This window comes from Tursiops truncatus, chromosome 16 (genome assembly GCF_011762595.2).
Source record: "Tursiops truncatus isolate mTurTru1 chromosome 16, mTurTru1.mat.Y, whole genome shotgun sequence".
Lineage (NCBI taxonomy): Eukaryota > Metazoa > Chordata > Mammalia > Artiodactyla > Delphinidae > Tursiops > Tursiops truncatus.
Genome location: NC_047049.1, coordinates 5,253,970 through 5,273,763, shown reverse-complemented (window position 1 = coordinate 5,273,763; position 19,794 = coordinate 5,253,970). Strand labels below are relative to the sequence as shown.

At 46.4% G+C, this 19,794-nt stretch overlaps 1 protein-coding gene across 1 annotated transcript in view; it reads left to right on the top strand.

Moving 5' to 3' along the window:
* Nucleotides 1–19,794, top strand: part of DOCK1 (dedicator of cytokinesis 1) — a 517,745-nt gene that overhangs the window by 38,638 nt on the left and 459,313 nt on the right. Inside the window, exon 2 of the mRNA XM_033841901.2 lies at nt 12,152–12,235. Coding sequence (XP_033697792.1) covers nt 12,152–12,235 — 84 coding nt within the window. The remainder of the gene's footprint in view (nt 1–12,151; nt 12,236–19,794) is intronic.

The window sequence follows — 19,794 nt, the reverse complement described above, 5'->3', positions numbered from 1 at the left end:
GCAGAGGAGAGCTCTGAGCAGTGAGTGGGTGGGCAGGGGGGACCCTCCCCTTGGGCCCTGGTTTGTTTAACTCCTCGTCTTCGATCTGCAGTCCTGTCTGCGGGTCCACGTCACATAAGGTCTGTGAGCACGTGCTGGGGTCTGCTTTGTGAAAGGCAGCCCACCTGTAAACACCCCCTCAGTGAACATGCTGCCTTCTCCCCATCTGTGCACTGTCCATGGAGGGCAAATTGGTCAAGAGATTAAGGGAAGGTTGGTCCTGTGTCCTTAGGGAACTTGAACCTCACACTTGATGGCTTCGGCTGGAGCAGGGCCTTTGCATCAGATTCATCTACACACCTGAGAAGACAGACACAAGAGGCAGGTGGCCCAGGTCTGGCCAAGTCAGGACCCTCAGCTCCCTCCTTCAAGGCAGTGCTGGGACGGACACTCTCCACTCAGGCCTCTTCTTCTCGACGAGGTTTGCACAAGGGTGACCAGTGAGGGGCTGGGTCGCTGGGCAGCATCTTTTCCACACTCAGAGCCAAGAGAGACCTGCTCAGTCTTGCTGCCCCTCACAGCCCGTCCAGGGCGTGTGGTTTGCTAATGGGCCTGAGTGTGCAGGTGCCCTGGGCAGGATCATTGGCGCCATTTGCCCAAGTGAAACTATGCTTATTCTGAGCGTGTGGTCAGACCTCCAGGACACGCCTCCCGGGTGAGGCTGTTAGAACGGAGGTGTTAGAAGCTGCCTCTGCCAGCTAAGACCCCAGTCTGGTCCTTAGTTTCTAATGTGAGATAAATGCAAACGAAGCTGCAGTGTTTTCCAGCGGATTTGGGATTCAAGTAGTAGTTTTGCCGCCTTGAAAACCTGTGCTGATTTGTTAAATGATTCACTCGATCAACATTGGTGTCACTCTGGGCGCCAGGCAGTGTGAAGCGAGGATGCAGCGATGGAACTGATGGAGGGCGGGTGTGGCAGGAGTTGGAGAGCAGAGAGGTGAAGGGGTAAACCGTCCTGTGGTGTTTTAGAAGAACTCCTCGTGGAATGGGAAGCCAGAGGAGGGGCCCTTCTTCAGGCTCCCCGTGACAAGCATTTATTGGATACCTGTTAAGTGATACGTGCTTCCTGCAGTGAGTAGCAAGTGGGCGCTTCGTCAGGGTGGGCAGAGGGCACTGTTGAGCTCCTGTGAGGGTGCTTCTCACCCAGTAACTCCCTCATTGGGTGAGAAGTGATGGGGAAGCTTTCCTTACGTGTGATGGATGAAGTGGAGGGCCAAGCCAGGTGAAGAGGGGGAAGAAAGGGCATTCCAGACAGAAGTAGGCTTTGGGACAGAGTCCTGGGGTGGGGTGAGGGCTGTGGTGACCCTGTGGTACGGTGGCCTGGGAACCCCTCTGCTTACATTTGCACAATGACAAAGGCTTCCCCCAGGTTGACTGCTAGCTTTATTTGTGATATTATTATTTTGGGCCATGAAGAAAAACAAATTAGCCTTCTGGAATGTTCCTTTTGTCTTTCCCCTTTATTCATCACTGCTAATATTAGATTTGAAAAAACGAGAGGAGAAGGCATGGCCTCATTCTGCAAAACCAATCAAAGCTTAAGCCCAGTAAGAGGAATTGGGGCTTGTGTCAAAGAGACCTTATCGTTGAGAATCACAGGTGAACAGGACTAAGCTCGATTCTCCTCTCCTTGTTTATGGTGTGTCCCCGGTGGAGGGGACCTGGCTCATTTCTGTCTCCCCAGGCCCCCAGGCCTGTGTGTGTTTTCACTGTGCCCTTTAGGTAGAACCAGTTTGACCAGTGGGAGGAAGTTGCAAGTCCTGGCCAGGTCTGTAGCAGAGAAATAAGACGTGCGTCAGAGGGCTCCAAGCTCCTGTCTTCCCCATCGGGAACCTCGCTAGACCAGCCCCTGGTTGTCCAGTGCCCTGGGCTCACATCCCACGTGGCTGGTGGGTCTGCAGTGCCGTCTGCAGGGAGCCTCATGGTGTTTGCCCAGCCCTGTGGGGTGAGGTCACTGTAAGGTCTCCACGGCTGGGGTGGGAGTGGGTGGTGGAGGGGGCATGGGGTGGGTAAGAGCCGGGTTGTTTCACTGGCATATATTTTCCCAAATTGCAGTAACCTTTCTGCCTGAAGAAGGATGATTAAAGAGTTTAGATCTCTCCCCCATCTCTCCTCTGCATCTCTTTGCCGCTGAGCAAAATGAAATGCAAAAAGAGATAATATTCAGGTCAGCTAAATCTTTTCTGATTTGTGGGTGGATTTGCAAAGACCATCAATAATGAAGTCAGTGGTCTTCTCCCCTGGCACTGACGTTATGAAAGACAAAAGTGTGGAAAGGTGGACTCATTTTTCGTGTCACGGAAAAGCAGTAAAGCCCAGACTCATCCACGACCAGTGTATTTCCTAAGAAACCTGCGTATTTGGGGCACTGCGACCCTTTGGACCAGACAGAAATGAGATAGTTTCTGCCTCGTTGTGGACAAGGCTTCAATGATACTTTATTCTAAAGCAAGGTATTAAAATATCTTTGAATTGTGTCTGTCAGTTCAGTGAGAATTTGACAGAAGACTCTTTTATGTATTTCTTTTCACTATCTTATCTTTGCCATCCCTCACACCTGTTTCCATACAAAAGGCAAAAAGAAATAATGAATAACCAAAGACGGTTCCTGTATCTTGCTATGCCCCTGCACCATTTCTTTAATTATTTGCATGAGTTCAGTGATTCTAATATCCAACATTGCATGAAATCTTGCCACAGGGAATTTTATTGGCAGAGAAAGCAATCTCTCCATTCCTAGGAAAGAAAGAGATGAACCCCAGAGAAGTAACTTTGTGACTTTGAAAGTGGTGCCCTTTTCAGAAATGTGGGTATTCTGTCAGACCCCCACTCATGCATGCAGCTGGAGGCATTTTCTGACCTTGAGCCCATCACCTCTAGTTTTCCTATATTTCTCCTTCTAGTTTGAACCTGATGTTTTGAACCAGGTAAGGGAAGCTGCTACCCGCACTGGGGAGTTTGTATGTTGCACAGCTCACAGAAATGGGGGATGCTGGGTCCACTGGGAATTTTCCTCATTTACTTTAGCAATCTTTCTTTTTATTCATTGCGTCTTTTTTTATTATTGTGGTAAAATAGACATAGCATAAATTTACCATTTTGGGGTGTACGGTTCTGTGGCATTAAGCACGTTCACATTGTCGTGCAGCCGTCACCCCCTTCCATCTTCAGAACGTTGTCATCTTCCGCAACTGAAACTCTCCACCCATTACACACTAACCCCCATTGCCCTCCTCCTCAGCCCTTGGCAACCACCATCCTACCTTCTGTCGCTATGAATGTTAAGAATTCTAGGCACATCATGTAAGAAGAATTACAGAATATCTGGTCTTTTGTGTGTGGCTTCCTTCACTTAGCATAGTGTCTTCAAGGTATCCTGTGTCAGCATTTCCCTCCTTCTTAAGACTGAATAATATTCCATTGTATGTATAGACCACATTTGATCTGTTGGTGGACTCTTGGGTTGTTTCCACATTTTGGCCATTGTGAATAATGCTGCGGTGAACATGGCCGTACAGATATCTGTTCAGGTCCCTGCTTTCACTTCTTTTGGCTATATACCCAGAAGTGTAATTGCTGGATCATATGGTAATTCTAAGTTTAACGTTTTGAGGAAACATTAAACTGTTTTCCACAGTGGCTGTACCATTTTACATTCCCACCAGCAATATTATAAAGTTTCCCGTTTTTCCACATCTTGGCCAATACTTTTTCTTTTCTATTTTAAAAAAAATGCCATCCTAGTGAATGTGCAGTGATAGCTCGTAGTTTTTAAAAATTGATTTATTTACTTTATTTATTTTTGGCCGCGTTGGGTCTTCGTTGCTATCTCGTAGTTTTTCATTTGACTAGTGATGCTGAGCATTTTTTCATGTACTTATTGGCCATTTGTGTATCTTCTTTGGAGAAACGTCTATTCAAGACCTTTGTCCATTTTTGAATTACGTTATTTTTTATTATCGAATTGTAGGAATTCCTTATATATTTTGGTTATCAGTTCTTTATCAGATACAGGATTTGTAAATATTTTCTCCCATTCTGTGGGTTGCTTTTTCATTCTTTTGATAGTTTCCTTTGGATGCACAAAAGGTTTTAATTTTGATGAAGTCCACATCTATTTTTTGTCATCGTTGTTGCTGCCAGTGCTTTTGGTGTCATAGCCAAGAAATTTCTGCCTAATCCAGTGCCATGAAGTTTTTCTCGTGTGTTTTCTTCTAAGAGCTTTGCAGTTTTATTAGCTTTTATGTTTACGTCTTCTATCCGTTTTGAGTTACTTTTTGTGAATGATTCTTCCTTCTTTTGCATACAGATACCAATTTTTTCCAACACCCCATTTGTTGAAAAGATCGTCTTTTCTCCAGGTCTTGGCACCCATGTCAGAATAATTTAACCATATATGTGAGAGTTTATTTCTGGGCCCTTTATTCTATCCCATTAGTCTGTATGTCTGTATATGCCACACAGTTTTGATTACCAGAGCTTTGTAGTATGTGTTGAAATCAGGAAGTGTGAGGCCTCCAACTTTGTTCATTTTCAATATTGTTTTGACTATTTCAGCTCCTGTGGGATGGATTTTTCTATTTCTGCAAAAATGTCATTGGGATTTTTTTTTTTTTTTTTAAATGGGCGAGTGCTCGCTCTAGAGAAGGGTTTCTTTTATTTATTTATTTTTTGGCCACACCATGTGGCATGTGGGATCTTAGCTCCCTGACCAGGGATCGAACCAATGCTCCCTTTAGTGGAAGCTTGGAGTCTTAACCACTGGACCACCGGGGAAGTCCCTGTCATTGGGATTTTAATAGGAATTGCATTGAATCTGTAGATCTCTTTGGGTAGCATTGACATCTTAACAATATTAAGTCTTCCAGTCCATGAACATGAGATGACTTTCCATGTATTTGTATCTTTTAATTTCTTTCTGCATTGGTCTGTTGTTTTCAGTATGCAAGTCTTTGACCTCCTTAGTTAAGTTTGTTCCTAAGTGTTTTAATGTTTATTTGTTTTATCTTTAAAAAATATTAGAGACAACACTTGTAGCAGCATCCTTAGGACCAGGCTCTAAGGATCTTCCTTCCCTTCCCTTCCCTATCCTGTTCCTTTTCCTTGCTTCCATCCACGTTAGAGTTCCTGCTGTGTGCCAGGTACTGTTAGGTGCTGGGCAAAAGTAAGGCTGATGGTGAAAGCAGTGCTGAGGGTCACCATGGCTCAGGCCTCTGGGAGGCTCTAACCCTGCCTGAGTCGCCTGCCCCCAAATCAGAGAAGTGGAAGGACTGGGCTGTGGGTCATAGAAGCTGGTAATTGAGTGGGTGCCAGTCTCTTTTTTACAATAAAATTTAGGAAGCCCAGCCCCTAGCTCTGATGTAGGGTGGGAGCTGCCCCCTGCCCAGAGTCAAGTTCAAAGGTTGTGCATAAGTGTTTTCTGATTCTTTCTACACTGTTTTTCCTGAATGGGTCCAATATGTGAAAAGGTTGTTCCTTAGAGACCAGGCTGCGGGGTGACTTTACTCCCTGGGGCTGCATTGTGCTCAGCTCTTCTCTGCAGCACCAGCCCACTGCTGGACCAGAGCAGACGCCAGATAGAGGCTTGGGAAACGCTGTATGTCTGTGCTTGGCATGGACTAGGTAAACATGTGTTGGGCTTGTGAAACTCAAGGAGAGCAAGACAGACAGCCCCTCAGAAGCAGGCCCTGTGGGGGGCACAGCCAGGGTCCATGCTCCTTCCCCTTAAGGACAGGGTCTGCATTTTCCCCAGCCCTGCGAAGATGCCTGCTGTTGAACATTTTTCCCCCACTGATGGCAAGACAAAGGGAATGAGATCACAGAGCCATTAATTTTCACAAATTGACTTTCTAAAAGAATTAATTAACTTTTAAATTGCTACTTGAAATCCTGAAGTCATGTTTCAGGGGGACAGTGTGTGGAATAGGGAGAGAAGCTGGGAGCTGAGCAGATTTTGAGAAGTGATGTGTGGTCAAGCCCATGCCTTTGGTGCGTTAAGGAGGCTTTGAACCCGCGCGCGCTGACGGTGGATTATCTCATTAGATGGAAGAAACCCGTAGCAGAGCTGGGGAAAGCTAATATTGTGTCTCTCTTTCTTATTGATTGAATAAGTCTCGGGCTCCTGGATCTGTCTGTAGAGGTCAAGATCATTTTGAAAAGGAACACATGATACAGTGTTTGCTTTCACTCTGTTGCAAACCTCACAAGGAGGAATACTTTGTGGTCTGGTTAAATGCAGTGAATTTTTGTTGAGTGCCTGCAAGGCATGGTGTTAGCCACTGTGGGAAATCCAGTGATTAACAAATGTTTACTTTCCCCAAGGAGTTGGGTCTGGAGGAAGAGACAGATATACGTAAGTAACCCTCCAAGGCCCTGCGGTGTCACAGAGCTCATAGGAAAGTTGGGAAGCAAGCAATTAATTCAGGTGTGCGTGTACCAGTTTTTGGTCCTGGGGAAGACGTCAGAGTTCAGTAAGGATCTGGAAAAGGATGTGAAGTTAAAGGCAACCCTTGTAGACAAGTGGGGTCTTCAGAGGGAGTGGGGGGAGGGGCATTCCTAGTGGCAGGAGCAGCTTGTGATAGGCCTGGGGTGGGGGGAAGGGGAGCTGAAGGAGGGGGAGTGGGGGGCGGAGACGAGATCGGAAAGGTGGACCGAAGTCAGATCCCACAGGGCTTTGAAGCCAAGAGAAACCACGTAGTGTTTTGGAGTAAGATTTAAGGAAGGTAACTTTGGTGACGGAGAGAAGATTTTATATAGGAAACCAGCTGAAGTATTATTTTTCATCTCAATGAGAGATGGTGAAGGCTTGGGTCAGGAAGAGTGGTGTGGTGTTGACAGTCTGGAAGAGACACCCCAGGGTCCCAGGGCTGCCGTCATTTGCTGTGCCTCCTTGAGCAAGTCATGACTCCTCTGGAGGCCTCTGTGTTTCCATCTTTTAAATGGGCTGAGGGACTGTAGTGTCCCCGCCACCCCCCAATGTCAGAGTAGTCAAGTGGTTTTTTTGTTTTTCCCTGAATAGGAGTTACATTTCATTGAATTCTTTTTCTGCACCGATTGGGATGATCATACGCTTTTTTTATCATTTACTCCGTTAAACTGGTGAATTACATTAATCTGTTTTCTGGATGTTAAACCAACCTTGCATTTCTGGAATTACCTCAATTTGGGTTCTTCTGTGTAAGGAATGAGAGATCCATTACCATGATGTTGTGGACCCTGGTGGACTTCAGGAGCGCACAGGCACGTTTGCCTGTCAGGGACCCAGGCTGGATGTTGTGATTTGTGGGAGCCATCAGGAGGGCAGCGTGAGGCCCAGAGAGGGCAGAGTTTGAGGAAGAGACCCTGCAGGGCTGTGGCATTCTGGCCTCTCATCCAGGCTGGCCTCTGGCCCTGCATAGCCCCTCCACTGGCTGCTCATGTATGGGCCGACTCTGAGCTGCTATAAACCCTGATGAGGGCAGTGGGAACAATTTTATCTTCACCTCCTAGGACTGTCGTGAGTGTTGAATTAGCTGAACATGTGAAGCTTTTAGCCCACTGGCTAGCCCAGGGAATATACTCAGTAAATGTCAGCCACTGTCATTACCAGCATCATCACCCCTATCACCATCACCCTCACCACCACCACCATCATCATCTTCGTCTGTCGTATCGTCACCATCAGTGTTATTAATGATCTTGGTGTAAATGGAAGCCCTCCTGTATGACTTACGAGCCACACTTCTTTCCTTACGTTCCTGGGCAGCCGTTTTTAGGGTGATCAGGAGGCTGAGCAGAGGAGATGACTTTGGCTTTTCAACATCTCTGATGCATCTAAGCTGTATGAAGCGCAGACCAGAGTGTTTATTTTTTATTTTGGGAAAAAACGATCCATGTGCTTCCTTACTCTGTGCTGCTGCCGGCTCTGCCAGAAAAAAGCTACCCCCCGCGCCCCCCCCCCCCCCCAACGCGCCATCCTGGGAAAGAAGCTCCCATTTCACTCTTCACGTGAATAACACGTCAAGCTTGTATGCTGGACTCTGCGGTCCAGGATTGAGAAATTCATGTTGAAGGTGCATTTATACCCAGCGACGCCGTTTCAAGCCAGGCTATTAAGAAAGGTAAATGGCTTTGAGGGGCAGGAATCGATGAAGGGTTCACCCACCAGCCAGAGGCAGGTGAAGGCTGCTCTCTCCAAAGATGTGAATGAAGGCGCGATGACCATGTTCTCTTGCAGAGGTGTTCCCACATCTTAACAGACCAGAGAGATAAAGAAGACAAACTGCAGAAAGGCCACCATCTCTGTGCTTCTGTCAAGTAAAGACATTTTTAAAACCAGGTGCCATCTGTCATCATCATCCTTCGTAAAGGAGAAGATGCCTCTGGTCTTTCTCGTCTCCGCTTTCACCCCCCCACCCCCAAAAAGGGGCAGCTTCGAAAGGTCACATAATCAGAATAAGGCATAGCCTTTTACATTGAATACTTTCGGGCTTATTTAAGAAAAATTCACTGCATTGTTCTCATTTTTCTATCACCCAAGAATCGGGGAACCTCAGCCTCAGACTTGTTCAGATGCTTGCAACCCTGCTCAGCAGTGAATAAATCAACCACAAAATACCACTTTTAAATTGTTTTCCACATTCCTCCCTGCACGTGTTTCCTATTGGTGCCATAACAAACTACAAACTTAGGGGTTTACAACAACACAAATTTATAATCTTACAGTCCTGGACGTCAGAAGTCCTAAAGTCAGCGTTTCGGCAGGGCTCTGTTCCTTCTGGAGGCTCTCGGGGAGAGTCCTTTCCTTGCCTTTTCCAGTTTCTAGAGGCTGCCAATTCTCCTTGGCTTGTGGCCCCTTCCTTGCTTCCATGGTCACATCTCCGGCTGACTCTGACACTCCTGTTGTCTCTTGTGGAACCTTGTGATTACATTGGACCCACCTGGATAACCCGGGATTAGCACCCCCATGTCAGGATCTTTAACCTAATCACATCTGCACTGGCCCCCTTTGCTGTGTAAGGGAGCATCCTCACAGGTTCTGGGATTTGGATGTGAACATCTCTGTGGGCCATTTTTCTATCTACCACACTTCCTCCTCCCTCCCACTTCCTTGTCCAGTAATCTGTATAGTTGAGTCTTTTAATTTGCATTTCAATGTGGGATCCTTAAGGCTGGGGGCTGGGCAGCCATTGTTGTGGTCCAGGCTCTGCTGTGTCATTTGGGGCCACGTGCATAAACGAGGCTCCCTTTCCCTTCATCTGTGAAATCATCGGTCTTTAAAGCCTCATTTCATAGTTAAATTTGAAATGTCTCTATTCTTGTATGAGATTTTCACAACTGCTTTTCTCTGCCTGCTTCAGTGGTGGAGGGGCCACTACTTAAAGGTTTTTGCGTGTATGCCTTACAAATTCGCATGGACCTGAATGTATTTACAGTGGACTTGTCCATTTTATTTTATTTGTATTGTTTTTGATGTGTTTATTTTTTCCACATCTGTAATAGAACAGGAAAGCTGGCAAGGATGCTGTTAAGAACGATGATAAATGCATTTATGGTTCCTGAAGGCTTTGAAAGCCGTTGTGCTGGGCTGGGAGAGGCTGGCATATGTTTTGAGCTTTCTTTATCTAATGCTGTTATTTCTTGTTAAAGATTCACCATAAAATGCTAAATAAACTTAATAACTACTAATAACCATTTATGTCAGTTGAGGACATTTAAATTTTATGAGTATGGGTGAAAATATAGGAAAATAACTGTGAAAATAGAATTTTCTATGTATATATGGTTATTGATGTTTTATTTTATTTTTTTAACATCTTTATTGGAGTATAATTGCTTTACAATGGTGTGTTCGTTTCTGCTGTATAACAAAGTGAATCAATTATACATAAACATATATCCCCATATCTCCTCCCTCTTGTGTCTCCCTCCCACCCTCCGTATCCCACCCCTCTAGGTGGACACAAAGCACCTTTGTGAACATGTGATAGTCTGCTAAGTCTTTGTGGCAGTAAAAACAAAACACCCTCAAACACAATAAGCGCTTTTACAATTTAATAAGCGTTCACTGCAGGCAACACATTGCGTCAAGTTAACAGATCCATTTCTTTTTTTCTTAATTTGGCGGCGCCGGGTCTTGGTTGCAACATGCGGGATCTTAGGTGCGGCATGTGGGATCTAGTTCCCTGACCAGGGATCGAACCGGTGCCCCCTGCATTGTGAGTGCAGAGTCTTAACCACTGGACCGCCAGGGAAGTCCCAGCATTATTTTCTTTAAGACACAGAGTACACACACCATCCTATGAGGTAGATCTCAGTCTCCTCATCATACAGATGGGGAAGCTGAAGATGCGGAGGATAGGGTGTTTGCTGGAGGTCACCCAGGTCTCCCTGGGGAGAGGTGGTACCCTGCCCACTCTGTCTGCTTCCAGAGACCGCAAATGTAGCTTGGTTATGGAGCTGGCGACAGGAAGCGTGCTGTGTTGCTGGGTATTTTTGTAGAAGGGGTTTGAACATGCTTGGACTTGGCTCTCTGGAAGAGGTGCACGGGTGGGAAGACCCCTTTGGCAGGGGAGGAATAAGGAGTGACACACAGGTGTGACTTCTTTCTTTCAAGGAGAAGCAGTGACAGGGGCCAGGAGTATGTGGTTGGAAGGAGGGCCAGGCAGTCATTCAGATGATGGAGGCCCCCCATGCTTGTTGGAGAAGTTTGCACATGATGTGACCAGGGAGAACTCCAGAAATGGACACAGTAATGGCGCCTGTAAAAGACAGCCTAGTCCAACAAGGTGTTCAGGATGGATGGATGAGAGTTTGATCCTGATTGATGAAAGGTTTACGATGAATTTTGCCTCAAGTCTGACATCTTTTTAGGGAGAATCCAGTAGGAAGGAAAAACATCACTGTATTTATTTATTTTTATTGAGAGTAAGCTAATTGAATATTTGGGAGTCATAAGCAGTGTGATTGTTGCCTTTATCTCCATGCTTGAGCAAAAGTATGACCTGAATTTAATGGAATCACTTTTACGTTCTTAGCTAGGAGGAACAGAACTGCTTTTTTAAAAAAATTATTTATTAATTTATTAATTTATTATTTATTTATTTTTGGCGGCGCCGGGTCTTAGTTGCAGCATGCGGAATCTTTGTTGCGGCATGCAGCCTTCTTAGTTGTGGCATGCAAACTCTTAGTTGCGGCATGTAGGATCTAGTTCCCCGACCAGGGATCGGCCCCCGGCCCCCTGCAGTGGGAGCCTGGAGTCTTGCCCACTGGACCACCAGGGAGGTCCCAGGGATTTCAGACGTTTGTTGCATATTGTCAGTTGGAAGGATTGCTTCCTAATATTAGACATATTTTTTTGCCTTGCTTAATAGCAGCATTGGCTATGTAGTAATTTAAAGAATCAGTTTGATTTTCAAAAAATATTCAGTCCATGTGTCATTGATTTACAGATAGGAAAAAGTCATCTAATGAAAAAAGTCTGTTAATGGAAATATAAGATAGTATATGAAGTGATAATCGAAATGCTGTTGACAAGAGCTTTAGTCTTCTTTCTATTATAAACATTATTCCACCATAAAAAGAAATGAGGTTCTGATACATGGTACGATGTGCGTACACCTTGAAAACATTATGCTAAGTGGAAGAAGCAGACACAAAAGGATGATACTGTATGATTAACGGGGTGGCTGGAGTAGTCAAATTCATAGAGACAGAAAGTGAGTTACAGGTTATCAGGGGCTGGCGGAGGGAGTGATAGGGAGTGATGGCTTAATGGTTATGGGGTTTCTGTTTGGAGTGATGAAAAAGTTCTGGAACTTGATGGTGGTGATGGGAGAGCAACACTGTGAATGTAACTAACATCACTGAATTGTACACTTAAAAATAGTTAAAAAGGCAAATTTCACATCATACGTATTTTACCACAATAAACCACTTGTGGTTTTCTGGCGTTATGAGTAGTTATGAATTTCTTCTTCTTAAACTGAGGACCCTTGAAAAAAAAGCCTCCTTTTGTGGGTATCAGAGAGGATGATCCAGGCAAAGACTGAATATTTCAATCTTAAAAATGGCAGAAACAATCCAGCATAGTTACCTTTACTAATATCTTCTTACCTCTTTTTCCTCTGAACAGCTTTTTATAACTATGATGCCAGGGGAGCGGATGAACTTTCTTTACAAATAGGAGATACCGTGCACATCCTGGAAACGTATGAAGGTGCGTATTTATTTTGGTGTCTTTCTGTTTGTAGTTTTGTGCAGTTAATACATTTTTCAGTGCGTAATGGGCAAAGCATTACCCTGTTCGGAAAGTGTGTATGGTTGGTTTTCTTGCATGATAGATGCTGTGTCGGGAAAGGGCAGTGGTGAGATTATCTGTTATTTAAATCAGTTTTTTTTTTTTTAATTTAAGGTGAACTTAAAACTAAATTCCTAAACTTTTAACCTCTCAAGTTTTCTGTTGAAATAATTGTTTTATTGTTAAGAAACCCCCCCCCATTGTTTCCTCTTTTGCACATGTATGTCCATCTTGACTGTTAATAACTGACCACTTGAAAAAAAATTTTTAAATACATTGAAGATATTTTAGGCTCATTAGGCTCATTGTTTTGAGGTGTTTTGTGTGAATGGTGAGACTTCTTATGCTCTCACGTAGATTTGTTAACAACTTCCTGAGAGGAACCAAAATTGTCATTTCTTATTTCCTTTTTAAAAAATCTATGACCCCATTTTCTGCATGGTGAACAGAGATTGTCACAGCTTTGTGGGATGTGGTCCAGTAAAGCAATTGTTGTAATCATCCAATAAATATACTGTCGGTGACAGTGGTTTCCTGATGTCCTTGGGTTTTCAGACAATTGGTTTTCATATTTAGGGTTTTGCAAATCATTAAAACGGGACACCTTTCGTTTTATGCTGTGGTTTACAGTTGCACAGAAAAGGAGCAATGACGGGCTTGAGTTTTAGACTCCTCACATGTGTGAGAGGAGTGTTGGTGGCTTTGCTTCTTGTTCAAAGGGGGTGACTTCCATATAACATAGAAAAAAAGAGAACTGATTAAAATTGATAATTCCAACAGCAAAATTGCTTTCAGATTGGGGTTAGCCAGACCCTTCCAAGTAGGAGGTTGGGTGACGGGGAGAGGAAATTGCACACATCCCGTAGTAATCACAAATTGATCTTCAGACTCGGTCTTTGGAATCCTCTCTGCACGTGAGTGACGCAGCGTTCAGCTTCTGTGCACCAGGCAAGCTGCAGCTTGCTCCCGTGTTCCTGGAGAAGCACAAACCCATTAAAATACCCGTGTCCACGTCCACGTCCCTCACTTCCGCATCTGACTCATGCTGGCTTGGAATTCCATTCCATTTGCACCTTTTACCCTAAGAAATGTCCTACTGGGGGGAAAAAAAATTGGCTTTTGTGTCATATGCCTGGAAGCAGATGTAATACTGCAAAAACGGTCTTTATGTGAATGAGTAGCTGCAATGGGCACCTTCTGCCTGGTTTCAGTTTTTACAGCTGACAGTTGGATTGCCTTATCTGCTCCCAGTATATATATGGCCAGTGGCTGAGAGGAAATAGAGAAATTAACTAGAGGTTAAGGATCAAAGCTCTCATCTCAGACACTTTTCAGATCTGAAGGAAGAGTGCTCTTACATCTTTTTTTATTTCTGCCCCCGGTCAGTTGCATTTGAAATCCTGGTTAATAAACACTGGGCAATGATGTCATTCCTGAATAGATAACAATTTCCTGTGCAGCCCGGGGTAGCAGGGGCTGCGACTTCTTGTTTTTTGCTTTGTAAGAAGAATGCACTCTTTAAACAGGGGAATCCTTAGGTGAGTCGATGATCCCTGTACATTTAACTAAAAAAAATAATTGGTGGCAGGCATTTGACTGGCCAGCATCGTGATAAAGGATTCTTCAGTGAGCACTTAGTTTCTGGGCTCATCAATCTTCTAAGTCCTGATAAAAATATTCCCAGTCTTTGTAAAGACCCTGTAACATAAAACGACTTCCCCTTCTTTAACTGCTGTCTTTTTTGGTTTTAGTCAGAATCCGATCAGAGAAACGCATTTGGGGAAGTAGTTTTGATTTTGGGAAACTTGGTGACTTTATTATCATCAAATAACAATGGAATAATTGTTTTTCTGCTCTTTCCTCTTGTTCTGTTTAAATTTTATGGATTATATTAGCGTTTGGCATTCTCTTCTTCTTTTCTCCTCACCCCTTCCACTTTTCCCCTAAGAAAATTTATTTATGGTTGTCAAATTTAACTTTCCCTTTCTATGTGATCCTGTTCAGGGTAGGGTACTACTGGGATTGCTCCAGAGAATATAATTTCTAGATGATTATTCCTTATATTAAGGTTCAAAGAACACACTTACCTGCAAGTTATGGTTCATTTTTCTGTCTCAGGCTCATGGAGGCTTGGGGCACAGAACAAAGAAAAGAACTTTTCCGGTCACCAGGGAGGTGGACTGAGTTTGAGGGCTCATTCAGGGTATGCCTCTGCCTTTAAGCAGCGTCCAGGGTCAACCAGACAGGAGAGGTGAGCCCAGGTCACTGATGTTGATTAAGTGACTCTTCAGCCAAGGAGATGCCAATCCTGTCACCTGCTCATTTCCAGAAGGATCTCCATGGGCTGGACTCTGTGCCTGTGTGAGAGCACAGCATTGCACCCAGATTAGGAAGGCATTCTTTTGATGAAACCACAACACGGGAACTTAATTTGTTCAAAATTTTCAAAGTGATAATGATCTATTTTCTTCCAAAATGCACCTTAATTCCTTTTCCTGCCACCAGCATCTGTCAGCTGAAGGTCTTGAGAGGACTGCCTCTGGGTTTCCTGGGGCGACGGTAACCAAGTACCACACCGTGGGGAGTTTAAACAACAGAAACGTGTTCCCTCACAGTTCTGGAGGCTATAAGTCCAAGAGCGAGGTGTCGGCAGGGTTGGTTGCTTCTCAGGGCTGAGGGGGCAGAAGCTGCTCCACGGGTCTCCCCAGGCTTGTGGTTTGCTGACATCGCTGGCATTCCTTGCCTTGTAGATGCAACGCCCTGGATTCTGCCTGTGTGATCACATGGCGTCCTCCCTGCACTTGACTTTGACTGTCTATTCCTCCTTTTTATAAGGACACTGTATTGGATTAGGTCCACTGTAATGACCTCATCTTAACTCGATTATCTGCCAAGACCCTATTTCTAGATGAGGGTACACCCACAGGTGGAGGGAGTTAGGACTTCAACGTCTGTTTGGGGTGGGCAGAACACAGTTCAACCCACAACAAACTGGAAGAAGTAGTCATGTTGATACGGCTCTCGTTTCACAGAAGACCACCAGGCCCTCCAGTGCAGCCTCCACCCAGCAGCCATCCTTTGCACCTTGTCCCAGGTGACTGGCCACCTGGCCCCAGCCTAGTGGAAGAGCACCGCAGCTGTGCTTCTCATCCTGTGTTGCTTCCGGAACCTCCATCCTCTGGGCTGGGTCTGCGCCCTGCCCCCGGCCCGGGTGCCTGCAAAATATCGTACCCAGGACAGCTCCAGAAGGCCCAGTGTGCACGCAGATGCTGTCCATTAGGGCATGGTTTGGTCAGATCCGGCCTTTGGCTGTCTTGTAGTTCAGTACTCAGAGCAGGACACAGTACACCTGACACAGGTGACTGTGCTGTCCATCCAGGCAGGTACTTGTGAGGTGGGCAGGACCCAGGACCTTAGTGATCTAGTTTCCTCCTGTCCTACCTGAGCCCCAGCCTTTTATTTTTTAATATTTATAATTTATTTACTTATTTGGTTGCGCCGGCTCCTTAGTTGCGGCATGCGTGTGGGATCTAGTTCCCTGACCAGGGATCGAACCTGGTCCCCCTACATTGGGAGCGTGGAGTCTTATCCGCTGCGCCACCGGGGAAGTCCCGCCAGCCTTCTTCTCACACGTGTCCTAGCTTTGCTGCCGGTGGCTTCTCAGATGCTTGGTGAGCGCCCCTCTGCACCTGTGCTCTGCCGGGCCTCCCTCCTCCTTCCTCCATCTGACTAGCCATCCTTGAAGACTCCGCCTAAGCATACCTCCCTGGGCAGAAGCTCCTTTCCGACTCCCTTGCGCCTGCTTTGTTCTGCCTGGTCCTGTCCTCAGTTGGTTGCAGTCCTGGACTTGAGTGTGTGTGCTCCTGTCCTGTTGGGAACGCGCCAGTGTACCCACTGACTTGGCTGCCGTTTTCCTGGGCTGGACGGGGCCCTCCCTGTGTTTCAGGACGACCTCTGACCTATACTTGCCGTTGGGGGGCGGGTGTCTCTTGTTTGGAGCAGGTTGGTTGAGCCCTGCCTGGGAGGAGTGAATCAGCCTGTTAATTCAATGAGCCATGCACCTTCCTGCTCCTATAGCTGCATTCGCACTGGCCTGCCCCTGCAAAGCAGCAGCCACTCATCATCCTTCCATGTCCCCCCACTTCCCTGCATGAAACCTCTGCAGGGGTGTCCTCTCGCTTTCATGCTCAAATCTCTGCCTTGTTGGTGGTTTGAGCCCTGCTTGTCGTAGGGGAACCTTCTGGTGTGTGAGCCCTTGGAGGGCAGAAACTGGGTCTAATCTACTGATATTTCTACATTCGCTCTGTCTAGTGTGGCCTCGGGCACATAGTCTGGGTTCTCAGTTGGTGGAAGGAATAACAGACGCAGAAATTCTTGAGAAGGGAAAGCCTAGGTGTACCTTTTGCTTAGGAAGAGGCCATTAAAAAAGAAACCACCGTCTGTTATCATAAAGTAAAATCAAAGGACCCCTTATCTTTTTATCCCAGTAGCTCAATTCTTTCTTCTCTCCCTTCTTCTGGAAAAACCCTTCTGCTGTGTTTGAAGTGAATTTTTCTCTTGGCCTGTACTGGTTGGTACACACATATATATATATATATAAATATTTTTAATAGATATTTATTGGAGTGTAATTGCTTCGCAATACCGTGTTAGTTTCTGTTGCACGACAGAGCGAATCAGCCATCTGCATACACATGTCCCCATATCCCCTCCCTCTTGAGCCTCTCTCCCATCCTCCCTATCCCACCCCTCTAGGTCATGTATATAAATGTGGTTGTAGGTCTCATTCTGTTTCCTTTTTTAAAAATATGATTTATTTATTTTTGGCTGCGTTGGGTCTTCGTTGCTGCGTGCGGGCTTTCTCTACTTGTGGCGAGTGGGGGCTACTCTTTGTTGCGGTGCGCAGGCTTCTCATTGCGGTGGCTTCTCTTGTTGTGGAGCACAGGCTCTAGGTGCACAGGCTTCGGTAGTTGTGGCACGTGGGCTCAGTAGTAGTGGCTCGTGGGCTCTAGAGCGCAGGCTCAGTAGTTGCGGCACATGGACTCAGTATTTGTGGCTCGCGGGCTCTAGAGTAGTTGTGGCGCACGGGCTTAGCTGCTCCGCAGTATGTGAGATCCCCCTGGACCAGGGCTCGAACCCATGTCCCGTGCATTGGCAGGCGGATTCGTAACTGCTGCGCCACCAGGGAAGACCCTCATTCTGTTTCTTCCCTTTTTACTCAGCACTGTGCTCCAAGACGCAGTCCTGTCGTGTGTATATATTTAGTCCGTGGCCCTCACTGCTCTGTGTGCACCTGCACGTGTTGCTAGCCACCCTCCAGTTCTGGGCACTCATTCTGCCCCCCTAGATCACGCTGCCATGGGCCTCCTGTGTCTGCCCCGCTGCGTGTGGATGGGTATGTGGGATGTCTTTGGGGTGCACGGCTGCTCACGGGGTGTGGGGTTATATACTCTGGATAAGTAGGGTCACGCTCACACTGGTTGTGTGGTCTCCACTCCCATCCTCAGTGCCAGGGGCTGCCGGAATCCTGCAGTGTTGAGATTTCTCTCCCTATAATAACCGTGCAGTAACATTATGTTTAAAATTTTCATTTATCTGATTATTAGTGTGAGCATCTCTTCATTCATGTGTAAGTCTTTTAGGTTCCTTCTTCTATACATTGTTTATAAACATTGCTTATTTTTGACTTGGTTTCTGTCTTCTTCTTGTCACTTTGAAGTATTTCCTTAGATGTTCTAGGACATTCATCCCATGTCAGTTTCAGAAAAGAAAGGGCCAAGTAATACTGAAAATACGGGAAGGATAAAATAACAGGATAGCGGACCGTCCTTTACATTGAATACAGCCTTTTTCCGTTTCACTGTCTGTGAACGCTGTCCCGGGTGGATGCTGATTCTGGCCTTGGCAGGTAGAACCCGCGAAGGAGACAGTGCAGGGCTCTCAGGAGGTCATCCTCCAAACGTGCAGGAAAATCCAGGCATTTTGTGTCTGCGGTGCCCCCGAATCAATCGTGCAGGTCCCTTGTCAGGAAATGAAATGGGTTCGTTGTTTGTATCCAGGTCTTAGCAAACCCTTTGCGAGGCTCCTAGCAATTTCCAGCTTCTGTTCTGAATGCTCAGAAAGCATCTCTTCACAGTGCCTGGAGGATCTTAACCCCGTCACTTTCTGGTTCCTCTCCACCTCTGGTTGTTAAATTATTGCTCTGTTAGAGGTGTGTGGTCAGTGGTGCAATATAGGCCCGTTTTCAGTTTCTGGGCACCTTCATTCATGTATCCCAGGTTTCCGAGGTTTGACTGTTTCACTGTATAACAGCCCAACACTTGGATGTTCTCTGGGAGTTGACTCGACGGGCGCTTTCCAAGTATCTCCGTCCTTTTGCTCCTGGGGGGCTGAGTTGGAATTTGTCCGAGCTTCTGATTTCCTTTTCTGGAGTGAGGTGGCCTACAGCAGCTTCAGAGTGTTTGGGATAAGGAGACATCCACCGACGTCCTGCCGCGGCGTAGTTGTTGGGAGGCGAGTGACCTGCCGTGGACCCCTGGGCGCTGGCAGGGGCGATTTCTGCCCTCAGTTGAAGTGGAGGGGACAAGGGAGTGGTCCGGTCCAGTCCGGCACTGAATGTCTCTTCCATTTGGCATTTAGTTCCTGCCAGCAGTGCTAGCACGTCTGTCTTCTGCTCTGTTTGCTTGTCCTCCCCACGTGAGGGAATGGGAACTTGAATCTAGGCCAGACCCCAAGGGGGTAGGCGGGCCCGTATTCCTGGGCCCGGTGCTTCCTGTTGGGGGTCCAGCCTTTGCCACAGAAGCACTTTGTGCGATCGTGGCTGCTCCAGGGCAAAGCCCCCCTCCATGCCTTAGAGGGAGGAAGTCGGCTCTCAATAGGATTTCTGTTCTGCGGCAGCTCTTGATGATCTGAGGATGCTGGTATGTGCACTTGGCAGTGACCCCGCTCCATCCGGCGGAGGAACAGATACGAAAATGCACACTCCAGGAGCCTGCCTAGGGCTGGGTGGTCAAAAGGACCACTCCTCCTCCTGGAACTGTGCTTCTTCAGTTCTCATTGGCGCCTTCAAGGCCGCGTGCGGCAGGTGCAGGTGAAGGAGCTGGAGGTCTGTGTGAAGAGGCCCCTGGCCAGGCTTCAAGCGTGGTTTTGAGATGCTGTTTAGGAGACCCCATAGCATCTCTCCAAAGCCTTAGGATTACTGAGTTCTGTTACGGGCTGACTTCCCTGGTTCTGCAAACAATGAGTTCTTGACAGCGGGAAGGTGCTGTTAGGACGCTGTGATGTCTGCTTGTACTAACTGTTTCGCTTTTGTGTTTGTTTAGGGTGGTACAGAGGCTACACCTTAAGGAAAAAGTCTAAGAAGGTAAGTCTTTGTTATTAAACACAGTGCGTGTCCCTTCATAAATCACAATAGGCGAGGAAATAAATTCTGTCTCATGGTGCCTAAGAGTTGTCCTTATATATCTCTTTCTCTGAAT